Source organism: Antrostomus carolinensis, unplaced genomic scaffold (assembly GCF_000700745.2).
Source record: "Antrostomus carolinensis isolate BGI_N321 unplaced genomic scaffold, ASM70074v2 scaffold36134, whole genome shotgun sequence".
Lineage (NCBI taxonomy): Eukaryota > Metazoa > Chordata > Aves > Caprimulgiformes > Caprimulgidae > Antrostomus > Antrostomus carolinensis.
Genome location: NW_010312416.1, coordinates 3,955 through 23,930, shown reverse-complemented (window position 1 = coordinate 23,930; position 19,976 = coordinate 3,955). Strand labels below are relative to the sequence as shown.

General features: G+C 39.6%; 1 protein-coding gene across 1 annotated transcript in view; it reads left to right on the top strand.

Moving 5' to 3' along the window:
• The window catches only part of UBE2E3 (ubiquitin conjugating enzyme E2 E3), a 55,926-nt gene extending 36,394 nt beyond the window's left edge, over positions 1–19,532 (top strand). The window contains exons 3-5 of the mRNA XM_029084749.1: positions 13,967–14,099; positions 15,881–16,028; positions 17,013–19,532. Of these exons, the coding sequence (XP_028940582.1) occupies positions 13,967–14,099; positions 15,881–16,028; positions 17,013–17,110 (379 nt within the window). The 3' untranslated portion in view covers positions 17,111–19,532. The remainder of the gene's footprint in view (positions 1–13,966; positions 14,100–15,880; positions 16,029–17,012) is intronic.
• Positions 19,533–19,976: the final 444 nt, after the last annotated feature.

The following is a 19,976-nucleotide window of genomic DNA, read 5'->3' as shown; positions in this document are numbered from 1 at the left end:
GTGTTAATCTTTTTTTTATCTTTAATACACAGAAACTTAGAGTGGGCTCCTTAGAGCTGACAAGAGTGATTGTTCCCATTGAATGCAAGAAAAGCATATGGGAAAAGTCAGATAGAAATTACTGGTGTCATCACTTCAGCATCGACTCTCAGCAGGAGAATAGTACCAGATTTTGCCATACTTCCCTTCCTAGAATATATTTTAACCAGTTTATTGCTTTTAATCTAACTGGAAAAAAACACTGTTGCTGCCTTAGCATTACACTTTTGGCTCCCATATGGCAAACCCATGTAGGCTTTGAGTTCATCATGGTCATGTAGTTCAGGAGCGGCACTACCTTTCAGGTACTGCAGCTGCACTTCTGTAAATGGAGGCAACTCTTTTACCCTGTTGTCCTGAATTCTTTCGAATGAATAAGACCTCTTGCTTCCTTTCTTCCAAAGGCAAGAGGGATGTAATGTGGTAGAAGGGTGCAGTCCTCTCTCGCAGAGTTTTACTGCTTGGGAACTGTGTTCCTATCAGTGATGGAGGGTTCATGTCATTCAGTGCCTGCCCAAATGGGAGCTTCATGTAACCCTAATCCTCCTGGATAGTTGTCCACGTTTGCCACTTTTCTTTTTAGCAACAGAAGTTTTTTAGTTAATACTAGTGTTTTGCAGCTCAAATTAAGATTGTGATTTAAGTGTCACTTGGTTTGGGTCATAGCTGCTCCTTCTATAGTGGCATTTCCTATAAAATTGACATTTCCTAAATGATTCATGAGTATAATCTGCTGAGAATAATATTTTAGGTACTTAAGGTAGTATTTTGAAGGGAGGAAAGATGCTACTTATATCAGGTGATCTTCAACTACCAAGAAGTACAGTGTCTGTTAGGCTTATTATCCAAAATGCATGCATCTAAATACATTTAATACTGAGTGCTGAAAAAGGTTATTTATTTTTACACCATGTAATCTGCAGAATCCACAGGGTAGAATTTGTACAAAATAAAAGCAAAGCTGTTGCTTCCAGTTTTAGTCATGACGGAGTCTTTCCAGAGCAGGTGGCATCCAGCAGCCAGGGTGTTTCGCCCGAGGTGAAACTTCTTGCTTTGTTTCTTTTGGCCAAAGAGGTTTAAATAAAGCAACTTTGGTGTTAAACAGGACATTCCCACTATCTATCTAGCAAAAAGCTGTATGTCACCATTCCTCTTGGCCCTGGCCATAGGACACGTTTCCTAGGTAGTTCAGAGTCAACTTTCTTCCATAGAAAGAAGCAGCACAGTGAGAGCATGGTCAGGCATTCACTTCGCAATCAGCTGCACCTACAGAGATGTTACCAGACTTCTCTTGTGATGCTTCAAACCCCTCCCAACTCTGACAGCGGGAGGATTCATCTGAGTGGGGGTCTATATTCCTCCCTCATACTAAATCCATATGATTACTTGGTACAGATCCCTCTGAAATAGGGTAAGGAGAACTGACAGTCTCCTGTGTCAGCAGTACTACAGGAGCAGAAATACTCAACCAACTAACTCTTCAGCTTTTTCACTATATCCTCCAAGAGGAGGCAGTTGAAAATCATTTCCATTCATGCAAATTGTAGACTTGAACACTCAAAACTCTGCAGAAAATATCTACATTGTCACTAGCAGTTATTTGGAGTAAATTTTGTTGATAGAACAGTTGCATCTGGGAAATATCTGACTTGGTCCACTTCTCTTTTCAGCTCCCTTTAAGATTTGCATTCAAGTTGTCTTCAATAAGCACAGCATTTGAGTAGCCGTGTGTTTGGCAAAACACATCAATTATTTACAACTGTTACTTGTATTCATTTTTGTAGTTCTAAAGTTATTTTAAAGAAACAGCCCAAAGCACTTTTTCCAGAATTAATAAATTTTCACATAAATCTGGAAATGCCTGTACTTCTGCTCAGATCTCCAGAAAACTGCATTTAGTTCATTAGTTTCATGCTGAACTGTTAACATTTTAGGTTGTTTTATTAGGAGAGAACAAAGAACTCCTAGCTTGTTGAAAATTTGTTACACAAAAATAAGGATGAAAAGGTTCCAAAAGAGCTGATGTTAAGCATTGCAAACTGGATGAAGTTGTGCAGATTGGAAAGATTTACAAGACATCTGGTAATTAGCTTCCAGCTCCTATGGAGTCTTGCCCTGTGAAAGTTGCTGCTGCTTGCAGTGGAGGGGGAGCAGGAGGGAGATGAAGCGTAACCCTGAAAAGTGCTAGATCTTTGTGTTTAAAAATTATCAGTGGGCTATTGAAGAGTCTCCAATTTTTACTCTTTGTAAAACTACCTCCTACAAAAAAGATGCCTGGCATCTTTCCCTTTGCCGGGTTGTCTCCTCTGCTGGCATTTGCTTAGTGCGGTGGGGAAGGCGGAACAAGCTACTAAAGAGCTGTTTATGACTTTCCCTGCCTAAGCCAATCTGCCAGCCTACCCCACACCAGCCTGCTGCGCTCCCCAGGGACTGCGCGGCAGCTGGGAATTGCTGGAGTGCGACCGGCTGAAGTTATTCCCTCTGCCCAGCCCAAAGTGCTAGTGATGCTGGGGACTGATGGTGGAGCTGGGCACCTGGTGAGTAACCTTTGCTGGGGAGGTACAGCAGCACGCTCGGGTGCGAGGCACCTGAAGCCAGGCCACAGAGTTTGATCCTTTCATTATTATTATCATTATTGTTATTATTATTATTATTATTAGTGTTACTACTACTGCTGTTATTTTCCAGCACTATTTTTTTAAATTAATTGAGGAAGATTTAAACAGGAAAGAAAACTTCCCATTTGTATTTGTTTTATAAGTTGTCTCTTGGGAGCACCTTTCCACACCCTGGTTATAGGATAAAGTGTGTTTGTGTGTTTTGTGAAGTTCAGGTGTATGAACCTTCAAGCACTGAATGGCAGTTACTGAGACCTGGTGCTCTGGTTACTTGTCAGAGACTTGGGAGACCTTGCCTGTGTACTCCGTTCCGTCCCTTACCTCTACAGTGGCTTTTAGCAAGTCATTGCCCTGTCACGTTTATTATTCTGTCTGTAAACCAGAATACTGATCTTGTCTTAGACACCTGCAATAAAAATTATTAAGATCAAAATGCTATATTTACTACTACTTGGGAGTTTTTGTTACAAATATTTAATCATCTAAACATCGGTAATCAGTCCCAGCAGGCTAACTACTAGTAAAAAGGTTTATCATTTCAGCTCTGAACCTGTTAAGTACAATGAGCAGGCAGCCAGTTTTATAGTTTCTAGCAGAGCTGTGCTTTAAAATTAGGCATTTTCAGCAAAGAAAGAACTTTGTTGAGATTTAGTTATCAGAAAGAACATTATTTTTCCTAGATTGCAGATGTAAGCAAATGTGTGGTTAATGGCATTCACCAAATTATGACTGACTGAGAATATGAAGGAAGTAGAGTTATATATCAATATATAATATTAAGACATGTTGGAAGAGATTATACTTAATTTGCATATAACCCAATGAATTTTGCAACGGCAATAATTGAGTTTATTCTTTCCACCGATAAATCAGGCTTATAGTTTCAAATAGAAACCATACACAGTCTGAGCCTTTTCTTCTTGAGATCACAGCCGTTCTGTCTGTGTTGTAGTGGTATCTAATTCCTGAATGCAGTGCAACTGGTGCTGCAGCCTCATCTATTGGAGAGAAAGATTTTGTGCCCAGGAGGAGGTGGTGCTGTCCATGTGCTTTTGCTTTGCCTGAGGCCAGAGTTGCTGTATCCTACCATAGGCAGTAAATGGCCACTTTCCTAACAGCTGCCTTCATCAGCCTGAATCCAGGCTGTGGGGGAAAATTACATTTCTTTTTACTCATAGTTCTGAGCAGACAGATGTGTAGAAAGGTGGAATGAAGTTGCAGTGTATCTTAGTCCACTGGTACCAGTGATCCAAGCTCTACAGCAAAGCTCTGTGCGGGTCACAAATTTCTTAGCTCGTCCTTGGTGGTGGCAGCTGTCTTAGAGAAGGGGTACAAAGCCCTGCTCCCGAGGCTAACCCAAACAGCTTCTGCTCCATACACTACAGCTGTCTCCACAGAGAACGTTCATTTGAAAGAGTTACTCATTAAATTAACATTGTTAGAGGGAGCAATAGTTGGACTGGAGCTGGATTTTCAATAAACAGATTTTAATGGGTGAGACTTGTTTCACTTAGATTTATTGACTTTTTTTTTCCCCTGGAATGATTATTATTTTCACATTTTTCTTTAGCGTAGTACACTTTTGTGGAGTAAAATGAACTCATATCAGCCATTGATTTCTGTGTATTTGTATGCATGATGCTTTCTCCATTCCTTTGAATTGCTGTGGTTTTGGAACAAAAGCTGGTATTCACGGGGTTTTTTAATGCTTTTAATACACAAGTTATATTTGTATCTACTCTGTACCAAGTGTTGCTTCAGCTGTCTCCAATTCTGCATTATACAAAACAGATTCCTATCCTCAGCTGCTTTTGTTTTGAAACTCTCCAAATTGTTACATTCAACTAGTGAAATGTACATTGTTGGGCTAATGCTTTAGCACCTAAATCAAGTCTGCCTTGTGCTCAGTACAGGACAGTTACTGCTCATACTGTTGGGTTGCTCTACAGCTTATGTGCTAAATGGACTGAGTGGAATAGCAAAGAGACAGAGAGAGGATCATGAGCCCTCCTTGGGTAAATAGGACACTGTGGATCCAGAACTGCACTCGCAGAGTATAATTCCAGCATGTTTTAAGCCAATTCAGATTAAGCTGCTGCAGCCCCTGGCTTCTGCCCTACTCCTCCCTGCTGCAGCTTCCCACTCTCGTTCCTGTGCTGATGCTGGCATCCTTGCCAGCCTGCAGCCAGCTGCTGTTTCCAGGAGCCCAAGCACCTGGCAGCCATCCTTGGTTACTTCTCAAGCCACTCAGCACCAGAGAGCAATTCAGTACGGGATTTCACAACCACCATCACAGGGTGGGAAGGGGAGGGAAGGTGGGGAAGGGAAAGGGAGCTCTAGGTGAACCCACTTGGGCAGGGGGGTTGGACTACATGATCTCCAGAGGTCCCTTCCAACCCCTACAATTCTGTGATTCTATGAAGATGTGTTCCTTAAAAAACAAAACATAATCCACAGAACAGTGGAACACTTTTTAATACCTCAGTCAGTATCTGAAATTGCCTAATGTTTAGGTATTTGGATAGATTGAGGGCTGGGGACTTCATTTGAACAGCTCTAGTTGACTTGCAGGCTTAGTTGAAAATTGCCCAGTTACTGTTCCTAGGCATGAATCTTTATGTTTACTACAGTTTTGAAGTTATATTTTTAGATTAATGAGATGTTTTAGTTAAATTAATTGTTTTAACTGTTCTTTCTTCTAAGTGTGTGTGTGTAAAGGACATTGGGAATAATAGATTTTCTTTACTGACATCATTGCATCATTGAAAAATTGGTAGGAAATCCTAAACTGGATTTCTCAGTGTCACTTAGCTTTTTGACGTGAAGATTTTGCACTGAATGATGGGGGTGACTGATGTCTCAAACACGTGGATACCACAGAACTATTGAATGAGCAATAGTTAATATAGTGTGATCTCAGTCCAGTGGGTAAGGTGATAGCCTGGGATGGGTTTTGGGAGATTTCCATTGCAGTCATACTCCACGGTTCACGTTTTCTGGATGACATTAGGCAAATAATGCTGTGTCTGAGGGCCTCCATTTTGTGTATTTGTGGGCAGACACCTTAAACTAAGGCTGCACAATTTCACAGGTACTGTGTGGTTCTTTCTGTATGGATTGCTAGCATCCATATGGAGGCTATAATACATTGAAGAATAAAATATATATGCGTCCCAAATGAATTTTGTTTGTGTTATGGAGTTGGGAAGGATCATTTCTCAGGGAAGAAAAGCAAAATCTGCCATATTTGCTAAATACAGGGTCATCAGTAATTTTGAGTGGAAGGAAAATGTGAACTCTATACCTGGTAGACAGATTTCTTTGACAAATTTATTTGGCCTTAATACAAATTGGACTTTATAGCAACAGCAAGAAAATAGCACACATTTTGCCACTAGTACTGCTAGTGTTTCAACACTGATGACAGGGAGCTGGACTTTTATTTTATTTTATGCTAGATCACAGCTTTGTTACTAGGAACACATGGTGAAGTAGCAGGACATGTTTTCCTTCACTGACGGTCCTGCTCTGTGTTTTAATAGGCAGTATGGATAGTTTCTCTAGTGTAGGCATGTGAGAGGGACTTCTGTGCAGGTTTAAAGATATTTTAAAAACCCCAAATGTTCAGCACGAACTTCCTTCAAGCCTGCAATCCTGTGATTTCTCTGTTTTCAAAAACAAATCATGTTTGGTAAACTTTTTATGTTTTGCCTGGCTAGTATATATTTACAGCTCCTCTGTCAAGAGCATAGACAGAAACAATCTGATAAGTTTTGTTACCTAGTTTAAATTCAGTATTTCTGTTGTAATTTAGCAAACTATGTTCTGGGGTTAGTTATTTTTCAAAAGAAAAATTACAGGAATTCTGCCCCCGTAATTGGCTACGGTTGTTCTGGAAGATGGAGAGAACCTGAGCAGACTTCTAACAGCAGCAAGAAAGGTCCGAGGAACTAGCAGGAATACAAAGAGGAAAGTAAAGTTGAGCTATTGTATCAATGAACTAATTTAATGGGGCTTTTGGCAGTGGAAAAACTATCAACTTTCCAAAATACATTACTGGGGTTATCTACATATTACAGCTTTGATGGAATTATCGAATGATTTGTTACTGGGCTTCCTTTAGTAACAACAGTGTATATTCTTCTACTAATGGCAAGTTTAGCGCTGGAGGTTTTAATCACCCAAACCACTACAATCTGGCGTCTTTCTCTTTAGGGTGATTAATAGCAGATCTGCACTCGGTTAGATTCCCCTAATGGTACAATTTGACGTGAACCAAATATGGCCACACGATTACGTTTCTAAGGCAGACCATGCAATCCGGAGTTTATGCCCTCTTTATGCTGGCTGCAGGAGGACAAATGATACCTGATTAAGCATAAAGCCTGGTGTTACGAAGCTAATCCATTGACATTTTTGGAACGTATACGGTTTGGCCAAGTTAGTTTATGTTGGATCAGCACTTTGCTTTGAGTAGCCACACTGCTTTTGATCTGGTAGGAGGAGCTCTCAAGTTGGATTTACTGTTGCATTGAACCATGGCCTCAGGCACAAGTCCTGCATGGCTTTACAACCAGCTGAATTAGCAGGGGATCCATGAGTTAAAAATAGGCTTTTTTTTCCACAGTAATTTCTAGATTTCAGTCTTAAGGGCATGATAGAATTAAGGAAGTGACAGAAGCAAAGGTTTGTACAGTCAACTAGATTTCATGTGTCCTCAGTTACACAGAGCCTCTGTGCATCTGCTAGAAGCAGTAAATAACCTTTTTCAGCAAACAGATGTAGCAGATAGTTCAGTGGCAGGTAAAATAAGAACAGTTGTAGCTATACAAAGAACACAATAGACTGAAACATTTTCTTTGTAAGAAATTGCACATAACCTGGAAACCTTAATAATAGCGAGTACCTTATCAAAAAGCATTTTCAGCACAGATTTGATATATTGCTGTAGACACCCACATGTGTCCAACCACAGAAAAATGTTTTAATCCAAAATTTAGGGCTATACTTGAGGCTCTTGCCAGTGAAACCAGTATACTTTCTGTGTATAGAGGATGTGCTACCAACATTCTGTAAGTAGAGGTGCTTAGGCACTGGTGCTGATAATATGAACACTGAGAATAAGTACTTCAGAAATCCCTGTAAACAAGGCATTGAAAAATAAAGAAAATGGAAATTGCTGTCCATGCTTGTTAGTTTTCAAAGGTCACAGGACTGAAAACCACAAACATATGTCTTTTAATTAATGTTCGTTTCCTTTCTTGTACTTTATAACCAAAAATACAAGGGCACCTCCACAACTGGGAAAAGAGAATTAAGAAAAAAAGGTAATGGATAAATTTTCTTCAAAATGTCAAACATATCAAAGCAGGAAATGGCAGAGGCCGGGAAAATAATCTGGGCATCTTTCCATTACCATGTTTAACATTAAAAAACAACTACCACTAAGTGATTTGTGCTCTCTCCAGGCTTCACAGAGTAACGCACAACTAACTTTCAGACAGCTTGCACCAGACAGAGATCCTTTGGTTCCTTATAAGACTTTTTTTTTTTAATTGCTAGTAGCATGGCAGTGTGTATCTATATCTAGATAAAAAGCTATAGTGTGCTATAAGGTAGCATGTGAATACAGAGCTAGACAACCCTTTCTCACCGCAGGGAGGGTGAGGAGGAATTTCTAAAGTACTGAGCTTAAAGGCTGGAATTATGAGCCAAGCTCCCCATTCAGTCACTGAAAAGTAGGTGTCACCAGAGGGAGATGGAGAACCTTGGTATTAGGGAGCATTTAGATGTTCCTTGTGCTGCAGAGAGTCACTGATCTCTCTACCCTGATTTTCTGGGCAATCTGAGGTGCAAACATCAGCAACCACACTGGATACCTTACATGGTAGATACGATGCTCTGCCTCTGCCATAGCCTGAAGTTACCTGCGCCTGGGGCTTTCTCCTTCCACTGGAGATGATCATCAAACTCAGAAGCTTAGATGGTGAGGCAGGCAGGCTCACTACAGATGGGATCTGTGTATTTGCCTGAATTGTATATTCTGATAGGATCTGTTACAGCCCCTGTTAGCCTCCAGTGGCACAGTACTAAACTAGAACATCATCCAACGGCTTTAGCCGAGGCATTTTGCTGTCCAAAACAAAGCCTTTCATGCTGGTAACATGCTGAGTGCCTTTCTCACTTTCTCTCAGGATTTGTAAAACTCAGTTTCTGGAGCTGTGTTGTGGATTTTTGCAAAACTTACTATGTAGCTTTATGAAGTGGGTTTTTCAAGCATGAGATTGTGGAACATCCTTAAGGGCATTCATTCTTCCTTTCCTTAGTACCTTCAGTTGAATTAAGAAAAATCAAAAAAGGTAACTTACTCCTTTCTTACAGCACTGTCTTCACTTACATTGCTGTAAAAATAATTATATGATTGCGACAGAGTTGTGGTTGAGCAGTCTGTGAAGAGTTTCAGGAGTTTTATTTCTGCTGAATCTCATCTTGAGATAAAAGTTTGGGGAGGATGAAGGGGCTCTTTCCTTATGTAACTCTCACTCCAGGTACCCCATTTGATTTGTTAGCTATTGCCTTCATGATACCTGCCTGGGTATCAGACCTAAGGGTGGAGCCTTTGAAAGGAGAATTTAGGAAAATATTCTACCATGTAAATCTTCACTATTGGGAAGCTTCCTAAAAAACTGACTTCCCCCCCCCTCCCCTCAGTTATATCCTATGACAGACTCAAATTGTTTCTCATAATAAAGCATAACACAGAGTTAACATCAAATCTAGCTAAATTACATTTTCCTTCACCCTTTTTCTTCTTAATTATCACAGTGTCAGTTCTATGAAGTTGCATTCTGTCACCAGATTTAGAGCCCTGTGTTTCAGAGGCGTGCTGTTGACAGGAGAAGCACATTTAGCAAGTGCAGAAAGCAGCATGATACTAGCATCACATAGACTGGAAATTTCTCGTCCTAGTTTCTCGTCCTGCAGCTAGTTCCATATGGGCAGCTTTAATGTATTTTGATTTAGTGAATTGTAACAAATGCTGAATTCTGATTTCTAGAACCACTGCGTCAGGACTCTGAAAGAGTCTTCTTACTGGTGTGAACGCCACTGCATCCCTATGAATGCTCATAACATTGTGCTACAAAAGCTGTTCTTCATCTTCCTGAAACCTGAGAGCCAGGGGTCAGCGGAGTTAGGTTTAAAGGACCTGGTGTGACCCCCAGGAGCCCCTAGAGTTTAACCTCACCTCTTCTCAAATTCGCCATCTGAAGTCACAGTTGTAAATTAAATCTGCAGCAGACTAGCTTGGATAGAGTGTGGTTATAAATCCTTTATCTGGATCAGGTATGTATCCCTCAGTGAAGTGGCATAATGAATATTTACTTAGGAAGCAGATGTATCCAGTTAACTTTATTCTGTCAATTTGTCTAATTTATTTAAAAAAAAAAAAATCCAGCTTTTATGTATGAAGTTAAAACCCCTTAATTTTGCAAAGAGTATTTTGTAATTTCAATTAATTTCCTTTGTTATTTTGTCTGAGATTTTTTTTAGTCTATATCTGAAAAAATTAATCAAGTGGTTCTTTTGTTGAGAATATACTGGTGGTGCCTTCACTGAATTTGTGATGTTCTGTAAGCTAATTTAGGAGGGCAGCCGGCTGGTAGTAGTGAACTGCACATCTGTGCTATGTAGCCAAAACACTGAAGTTGTCGTCAGATCCATTGCTCCATCAGGGTTTTGTGTTTTAAAGGACAAAATAGAAGAGGATTTTGTGTCCGTATGGATTCCATGGGAGAAGTCAGAAGGAGCTGGGTCTTTCAGTGATGAAAAAAGGGAAGGGAAGAAAACCATGGAAATTGCCCATTGTAGCGCTCTGCCCGGGGCATTCTGTCCAGTGTGGCAGACAGTGAGAGAGATTCCTGGGCTGTCACTGACCACAGCTCTGCAGTTTAAGGTGAGATGTTTGAAGCCTACACTTGCAATAGGAGAGCGAGTCTCTTGAATATCAGAAGAACTTCTAGGAATAAAGAGCTGAAGTACAGCCCCTAGAAGCACCTCCTGGGCCAGCCTCTTTAGTGCCCAACAGAAGGAGGAAAGTATTTCTCTGGGTGTATCAATGAAATATAAGATTGTAGACAGAGCAAAGCTTCCTTATTCAAAATTTTCAGCCCAGGGTTTTTGCTGTCCTCTGTGGGAATGGAGAAGGTAGATTTACACCAGGGAGTGGCAGTTCCTTCCCTGTGGCTCTCTGCAGCACCGGGATGATGCTCTGCAGTGATGGAGAGTCGAAGGCAGTGACTCCAGCGAGGCTCCAGCACTCGCTTGCAGCTCGGTACACAACTGAGGTGTTGCCTGAGGCAGGACTGTGCTTTCTGCTCTTCTCTGCAGTTGTCCAAGTGGGTGTAACCCCACTGTCCTGTCCTCATGGAAATCACTGCAGAGGCTGAGACTGCCATGAATAGGCCTGGTATGTTTTGCTGAGCCTTAGGGAGTGTGGGTTTGGTTACTTCTAAAAAAGATTACCTTGGTAGGTATGCAAAAGACAAAGTAGGGTATGGCTGGCTGAGGATGATTCCCAGTGGAAAGATACAGGTGGTAGAAGCCAAGTGTGATGTCTTGTCTCTGCTCTGTAATCTCATGTCTGCTTGCACCAGTAACATAGTAATGGGGGATTTTCAGGTTGGTAATGAAGCAGGAGTATCTTTTGCATCACTGGAAGTGAGCCACCACCATTTGAGCTGTTAAATAGAAGTTGTTTGGTTTAACAATTTTCTCTTCTATCTGAGTGCAGTTATTGTTACAGCTTTGTATTACTTTTGACGTTGCAGCAATCTTTTCTCAGCAGGAGGGGTTTTGAACAGTGTTTTCTTCCTCTTACAAGGTTAGGAATTCTCCTTCTCACATTATAGCCCAATCCTTTTATATATTGCTGGTGGTAGCACAGAAGAGGATACCAGGCAGTAATAGGCAGAGAGTCATTGTACTTAGCTTCTGGCTACCAGCTGATAGATGCCCTTGCTCTGATTTGGTGAGTGATGACCAGATAGTTTGGCACCGGACTGGTGCCACACTTAATTGTGACTGATTCATTGGGCTGAAGTATGTCACTAATTTAATTCAGCTATTTCATTAATCTGATTGAATTGCATCCAGCTGTTAGAAACGTATGAAAGAAAGGTACCTGACACACGAGGCAAGAGCACTAACCTCTGCATTAAACTATAAAACAGACATTAGGACATCTAATGCTGAAATTGAATTGCTCCGTAGAAATTTGGTTTCCAAGCACAATACTAATTAGCTGTAAGCTTGATGAATGTCAAGAATTAATTAAAACATTTCAGTGGCCTGTGTGGGTTTTAAATATTGTCATTATTGCCCCAATATTTTCAGTTCTTACACTAATTGCTTTTTAGAGAGCATGAATGGAATTATCTTCTAGAGTGACTGAAGGTACAAATGGTTCATTCCATCATTGAAAATGGACCCCCTTGCCTCTGGATTTCCCTTTTTTTTCTAAAATTTATCTACTGTTTTTCTTACACTTTAGTGCATGCATTGCAAATAGAAAGGTAAGATGAGTGATTTTAGACCCAACTTTATTTTTACTGCACTTCTAGTTTTTCTTAGCTGTACTCTGGAGGCCAGCATGCCGTTGTTACCTACTTTCATTTTGGCAACAGGCAAATAGCTACAGCTCTATCAAATATTTTTTGTTTGTTTTTAATTAAATAAGATATTGACAAAATCCATTATTATTTGTCCTGTTAATGAAAGACCTGCAACAATTTAAACACTTGGTACATTAAATGTCTGCAAGATAAAAAACATGTTGGTAAATTATATAATTAAAGGGAATTCATAATCAAAATCAGCTTTTGGCTGTTTCTCCATTATGATCTTAATGTAAAAATATCTACATTTTTGGTGCAGGAATTGCAGATGCATAGTGCAGAATGCTCATATTCCTTGTCTCTGATTAGTGTCTCCACATGTTTGGCTACGCAGTAAGGATGAATGTCCAACATGCCATGTTATAGACTGCGGACATATGTATGACAAATACATGAGGTAACGTGACATGGAAAGAGCCTTAGCACTTGGAGGGGCTTGTAGGGAGGCTCCTCTGAGTGTCGAGCAACGCCAGAAACCACAAACCTCCAGGCTACAGCTTGGTGCCATGCCCTGTCGCTTGCTTCATGTGCAATCACATGACAGTCCTCAATGCCAGTTCCTTGGAACCACAGAGGGAGAAGGATGGGTACGCTTCACCATGCATCTGCGAGATGGAGGTGGTGCCTGGGAGGCTGCCAAGGTGGGGAGAATTGAAAGGATCTTTTACAGTGTCATGTTATTGACTTGTCTGCATAGATGCGATGAATCTACCGTGCCTGTGTGAGCTCAGCAGTGGTTTTTTCCACAGCAGTCAGTTTGGATCTCAGCGGCTCAGATTCAGAACGTTTTGTGGAAGTTTAGGTTAGTTTTTACCCAAAGATTTGCTCATAGAAAAAAGATTGTGCTTTGGTGTTTTTTTGTGAGAAGGTTAGATGGTTACTGTGTGATAATAGCATTAAGTATGATGTCTCAGAAGTCAAGAAAATGCTTGTTCATTATCCCTTCTTTCAAAGCTGTACTCTAATAATTAATTATGCAATAACCCTTCCCCTAGTAAGAAATGCATTCAGTATTGTACTTGTTAAATTATTTTTAGCTAGTAGTCTCAATGCTGATTGCCTGGAGGTGTAACACAAATATATCCTGAAGAAAAAACAGGGGTTTGGATTAACAGTGCTGTAAGAAGCTCAGTTCCAACTTACTTGATTCTGTCTCTCTCATCCTCAGTTTTCCTGCCCAAGGGTGTAACTCTCACCTGTGAAACAAGCAGAAATACATGTGTATCAATATACATGAGTCACAGTTTTTTATGAAGACATGATCCGTTTAATGCTTGGAGAAGATGAATGTGGTCAAGATATACAACTCCTTTTGTGTATGGGTATGATGTCAGTGGAAGGACATGATGTAGAAGCTCAGAGCAACCACGTAGTTGAGAAACCAGATCTGGGGGTGTGTTTCAGACAGTGATAGTCCAGCCAGAAGTTCATGGGCAACCTGTTTCATTGCTGTATTTCCAAAGGGACAGAGGACCACCCAACTTTCAAGCCCACTGAAATCAGTTGGAAATCAGGCAGATGTTAAATATAGCCAAGTGGTTTGTTTTAAACAAAATAAATGTAGAAGGAAATCCATACAATGCCTCTCTCAAAGGTACACCTGACTCTTTCTTTGTCTCCTCTTTTTTTACACAGTGCCGGTCCTAAAGGGGATAACATTTATGAATGGAGATCTACTATACTTGGACCTCCAGGTTCTGTATATGAAGGAGGCGTTTTTTTCCTGGATATCACATTTTCATCTGACTATCCATTCAAGCCACCAAAGGTAAGGGTAAGGTTTTCATTGCATTTAGAACTTTTTCACATGTGAGAAGAACGTAAGTTGCAGTGAGTGAGTGCTGATCACTTTCTGAATATCAAATTTGTTTATGGTCTCTTGAAAACTACAAGGCCTAAAATCTTGGCTTACAATTTCAGAAAAATCCTGTGTCTAATTTATTTCCTGATTACGACAGTCAATAATGATTTCCAAGCTCTACCAAGCGATAAATGAGATGATAATTCTGATCAAGAGTTAAGATTCAAGACATTTTAATTTTAATAGAAGACAGCGCAAGACCTTATGCTTCCTTCTTCTCATCCCAGCTACTAAAATATACGTATAATAAATTTTTTTCTGTTATGAACCAGATTCTATAGTATATAGTCACACATAATTTTAAGCAAAATAACAGAAAGCTAAAATAACTTTAGATAGACAACTAGAGTGTTATATTGTTATTTCAAATAGGGTAAATTACTATGATTATTTTTGTTATTGTAAAATGTCAATCTATTTACTACTGGCAAGATCAGCAACTTTGTTTGATAGTAATTTTAAGCAAGAGCTCTTTTTGTTAAATAAAACTAATCTTAATGTAAACTAAAATTTCATTTCCTTGCTCAGAAATAGTATGAACGCTTAAGAAATCATAATTTACTAACAGATATCAAAGAAGTTAAAGTTTGTTCTCTTCTCCCTTCCCTTAACGCCAAAGTACAGCTCCTGACCAAGTTACCAGAAAGGACACTGCTGACATTTGCAAAGACTAAATACATTCTACCACACAACCTTACTACAACTTATGGCTCTTGTGGCTACAACATTGTTATTATAAATCAGATATCTTTTTTCATTCCAAAAGAATTTCACCATAAAAACCCTCTATGTACTTCACGCTGCTCTGAAACCCACAAAATTTAATATTCTCTTAGTTAAGACTGTTACAATGAAGTGATGCAGACTTTTAGACAAATGCCTTATGAAAATCTTGAGGATTTTTTAAGAGCATGATCATTTTTTAATTTTCAGTACTTTCAGAGAACATAATAGATTTCCCCCCCCCGCATCAGTATGAAGAATAAAATTTTCCTCATGTTCTTATGCTTTATGTAATTAAAGCATTTAAATATTTCTGACTTTTTATTTGTGCAGAATAATGCTTACATGCTCTACTGATATTAATCTGAAATAATTTAAAACCAAGGATGGTGTCACTTAGTGTGATAGCATTGTTTGGGTGTATATTACGTCCTGCCTAATGAAGGGTAAGGCAAAGATTTCATTGCTAATTTGAACAAGAATAATACAGTACTCCAATTTTAAATATTAATTTTCCTGGTCTGTATTTAGGCTTGTGAAAGAAAGGAAAAGATCAACTAATACTACACATGCAGCCAAATCCTGTCTACTTCTGCCTACCTTCAGAAACAGCAGTAAAGCTATGTTTGTGATTATCTCATTCTTGACATGCCATGTTCATTAAATAGCATACAGTACTATAAAGCAGGTCCTATTTTTTGTGGTACCAGACAGAGGGCCTGTGTGAAAGCAGTTTGTGCATCAGAGATCTCCACAGTAGGTTTCTTACAGGTAGCCATGACTACAGTAAATACGCACTCTTCTGTTAAATAACTGTGGTTTAGAGAACAAGCGGTGAGGAGCTGCCTCCATAGAAGCTCTGCAGAACTGGGAGCACCCCAGGCGCTGCTGCTCCTCAGAGACAAGGGGCAGCATCCCTGGGCAACACTGAGTGACTCTTCCTGTCTCTTATGCTGTGATTCTAGGTTACTTTCCGTACCAGAATTTATCACTGCAACATCAACAGTCAGGGAGTCATCTGTCTGGATATCCTGAAAGACAACTGGAGCCCTGCTTTGACTATTTCAAAGGTTCTGCTGTCTATTTGTTCTCTTCTGACAGACTGCAACCCAGGTAAAGAGCTGAGAGTTTACTGAGCATCCACTCCTACTTGTTTGACTTATTTGCCATGGAGTGTAATTTGCGTATTTGATTGTGTACAGATGAAATAAAAAATAATATTTTTAAAATTGAGAATGAAACACTCCTGCTTGAGTGCAGTCCCACATTTAATGGCACTTTTCACTCCTGTGGCACAACAGAAAGTAAATAGCATTAAGCCCCAAAGTATGGTGGAGAAAATAAGCTGGCGTGATCCAGGAAAGCAACAAAGTTCTCTTGAGTTATAAACTCATAAATCCTGCAGGTTGGAAGGGGCCACAGGAAGTCTCATCTCTTAAGGCATTTGAAGCTGAATGCTTCTGAAGCATTTAATCTTGCAAATGGGAGGGGGATGACATTCAGAGAGATTTTTCCCTCTTTCAAAGACAGTTCCTTGTTCCTGTGACCAGTGTCATTAGGCAATGAATGCTAATTGCCTGCGGTCAAGGCAGGAACTGAGCAGTAGTGCTAAGAGGACAGTTCATTTACAGAAGACTAGTAATGATCAGGGGTAAATGGATTAATCTCTTTGATACAAAAGCTTGATGACTCCTGAAGCAAACTGGAGCCCCTCGGTGTGTGCCACAGTCCTGACACCCTAACGTACCGTAGCCTTGTCCCCGCACTCCTGATGACAGGAGTGCACCAGGCTGCAGTTGCTGAATGTCCCCTGCACCCATCAGCCCTTCTGAAGCGGGGAAAGCAGGGCACCTGGCTGGGGCAAGATTCTTAAATATGCAGATAATCACAGCAGATCTTTCTGGGTTTTTTTTTTTTGGTCATTGTGCCTTGTATGTTTTCTCTTGGAAATGTCTTGTATGATAAGAATCCCACTATATCTGGCAACATTTTCTGGCCTACCAAAGACTATTTTGGAATAGATTCTGTATTTTAAATCATGTGGGTTTGGTTTCTTTGTGGGATGGTTTCTAATGCATCTTCTCCTGCCTTTTGCAGCTGACCCTCTGGTTGGAAGCATAGCCACTCAGTACCTGACCAACAGAGCAGAACATGACAGGATAGCCAGACAGTGGACCAAGAGATATGCAACATAAATGACAAACTACTTGTGCAGTGTGAAGGTGCAGAAGGCAACTTTGCAGTGTGCAACAAATCTTTATAGCCTTTACAATACGGACTTCTGTGTATATGTTATACTGATTCTACTCTGCTTTTATCCTTTTGAAGACTGGGATACTGCCCCCCAAAAAGGTAAATGCTATCAAGAGTAGAAATTTGTAGCTGTAGATTAGTTATGTTTCAAATGCCTACTTGCAAGTCTTGCTTCTTTGGGATATCAAAATGTATTTTGTGATGTACTAAGGATACTGTTCCTGAAGTCAACCAAATATTATAGTGCATTTTAGCCTAATTCATTATCTGTATGAAGTTATTAAAGGTAGCTGTAGATTACTAGGAATTATGTCATTTGTATTAAACCCAGATCTATTTCCAATATGTGGTACATGCTGTTGTGAAAACTGTTTTAACTTTTACCTTTTGTCAGTTTGTAATGAAAGGATTTCCTTTTTCCCTTTGTAGCTCAGAGAGCACCCAGTGTATCATCTCAAACACAATAAACATGTTCCCCAAGGAGTAGTTTCTTTGTTTTCCTATTTTAAATTAATATTTGAATAAATTTAATTATAGTAACCAGGCAGGGACAATGTATCACAGATCCCTGTGGATAATCTTTAAATTAATATACATAAGCAAAGGCTTGCTATTAAATGTTTAATGCACACCTGTGGATTGTTTAAGTTTTCCCTGTTTTGTTTTTTTACAGAACAAATGTCATTTCTACAATTTCCTTAAATTTAATACTGTTTGGCTCTTTCTCAAGCTGGAATGAGAGCATTGCATATGCTTACTCCAGAAGTTAATGTAGCTGGTTGCTTCAGGGCCAGTCCTGCTCTCATAACAAACTGCCTGAGTCTTGCTACACTTTTTTTTTTGCAAGACAAGGGCCAAGTTAGAGATAGTCTGGTGCTTTTGTTTCTGAGTAAAGCAAGTTGGACTTGCTGATCTAGAGAACTACAGTTACTCATTGAAAATGGTCTTCCAAAGCATGATTGAACACTTGTATCATCTGTCCAGAAGAGAAAGTGGTAGAATAAATTTAATCAGATTTTTATGACATAAAAACAGTTGTGGGGGAAATGAACCATTGTCAGTGAAAATGAAATCTGTAAAACTTTTAGACTGCGTTTCCCTCCCTTCACTTTCTGGCTTAGAAATTTTTTAACATCTGTAAGTAACAAAGGTATACAGCTTTATAATACATACAGTTTAAAAAGTAGACTCACTAATAGTTTTACAATTTAAGCTTTTATAGGTTGCCAGTCACAATATTGATTATAAAAAAGACTTGATCCCTTTAAATGATTTTTAAAATTATACTTAATTTTACACTTTGCAGTCTCCCTTACTACCTGGTGTTTTTGGAGATAATGTAGCACTTCCATCAATAAGATGGTCTGCTCATTTAATATATGAAAACTGAATGTTAAGTTTAAATATTAAAGCAATAGAAAAAATGTTAAAGATTTAGATCTAAAGTTAGCCATCACTATATAGGTCCCTGTTTTTTGTATCACATAACCTTTAACCATGAATTGTCCACCCTACTTTAAATATTTCTACAGATTCCTGAAGGTGACTTGAAGAACTGTGTATCCCAAATATCTCAACCTAGAAGCCAGTCTCTCTTGGTAGCTACAAGATAGCTTTAGAGTTCAGGTTATAAAGTGCAAAAGGGAATGAGAAACAGGGGATCTGGCAGGTGAATATGCCTAAGTCAGGTAACAGACTAATGCCAGGAGATGAAGTGCTGGAAATCACTGCTGAAGGTGACCAGAGTTTCTCATTATGTCATTGGACATGTGAGAAATAGCACAGATTGGCAAAGAAACAAGGGGCTATCACATCCGGGCTGGACGTCCACAGTCTGCTCGCTGCTGACCATTAGCGCACGTGTGCGTGACACGGTGCTCGTACACCACTCCAGTGACTTCCCAGTGAAGAGCAAGCTATGTCTTTCACACGTTAACTGTGTTGCCTACAGATTTTACAGATACTTATATCATAAAATATTATGGTATAAAAATACAGGTTTTAATCCTAATTTAATGTATTTTGGTTTTATATTGTACCTACAACTTCAGTTACCTAGGTGTACAAGTGGGATGCCTTGCTAGTGTTGCCCCATCTTGCCTTCCTTGCAATTGGATCCTTTACACTGAATTCCCATCCTTTTTCTTTTTTTTTTTTTTGTTGGTTTGTCATGATTCTGTTCTTTTTTAATGTAGTTTTTTTGTGTGTAAATTTTATATTTACTGAAGTAAAGGTTGTTTTTGTGTAAACATTTAAACTTTAAAAAAAGAAAAGAAGCTAATTTTGTTTCTCAAGTTCTCTCTGCTAAACCATGCAGTAGAAAGAAATTTGTATTGTTAAATAAATCAATTAGTTGTTAAATGAGAATGTTTGTCTGTTTTCATGGGGAGGGGATAAGTCCCTGCTGGAAATATATCCAAAACACCAGTTGCAAAGAGCATCTGGTGTTTTCAAACTATTTCCTTCCTGGCTGCACTGGGGTTAACACTGGACACTACCAAAGCAAAGCACTGATCCTATTTTACAGTTTTAATTTTCAGTTCCATCTTCTTATCACCACTCACTGGGCTCTGTATTTGGGAAAAAGTGAACTGAAATTACATTTTTGTGAAAAGACCAGCTAAAAATATCGCACATCCCTTCTTCCTCTCCACTGTGGATGGGCTTTTTTTATTGCATTGTCTTTGGAATTTGAGTGGGGAACACAGGCAGCTGGCTGGGAAGGTGCCCAGACTGGGCTCCATGATCTCCCGGCACAAGCAGCACTCATGTAGGGTCTGTCCCAGCCTTTGTGCTGTGACACTGCTG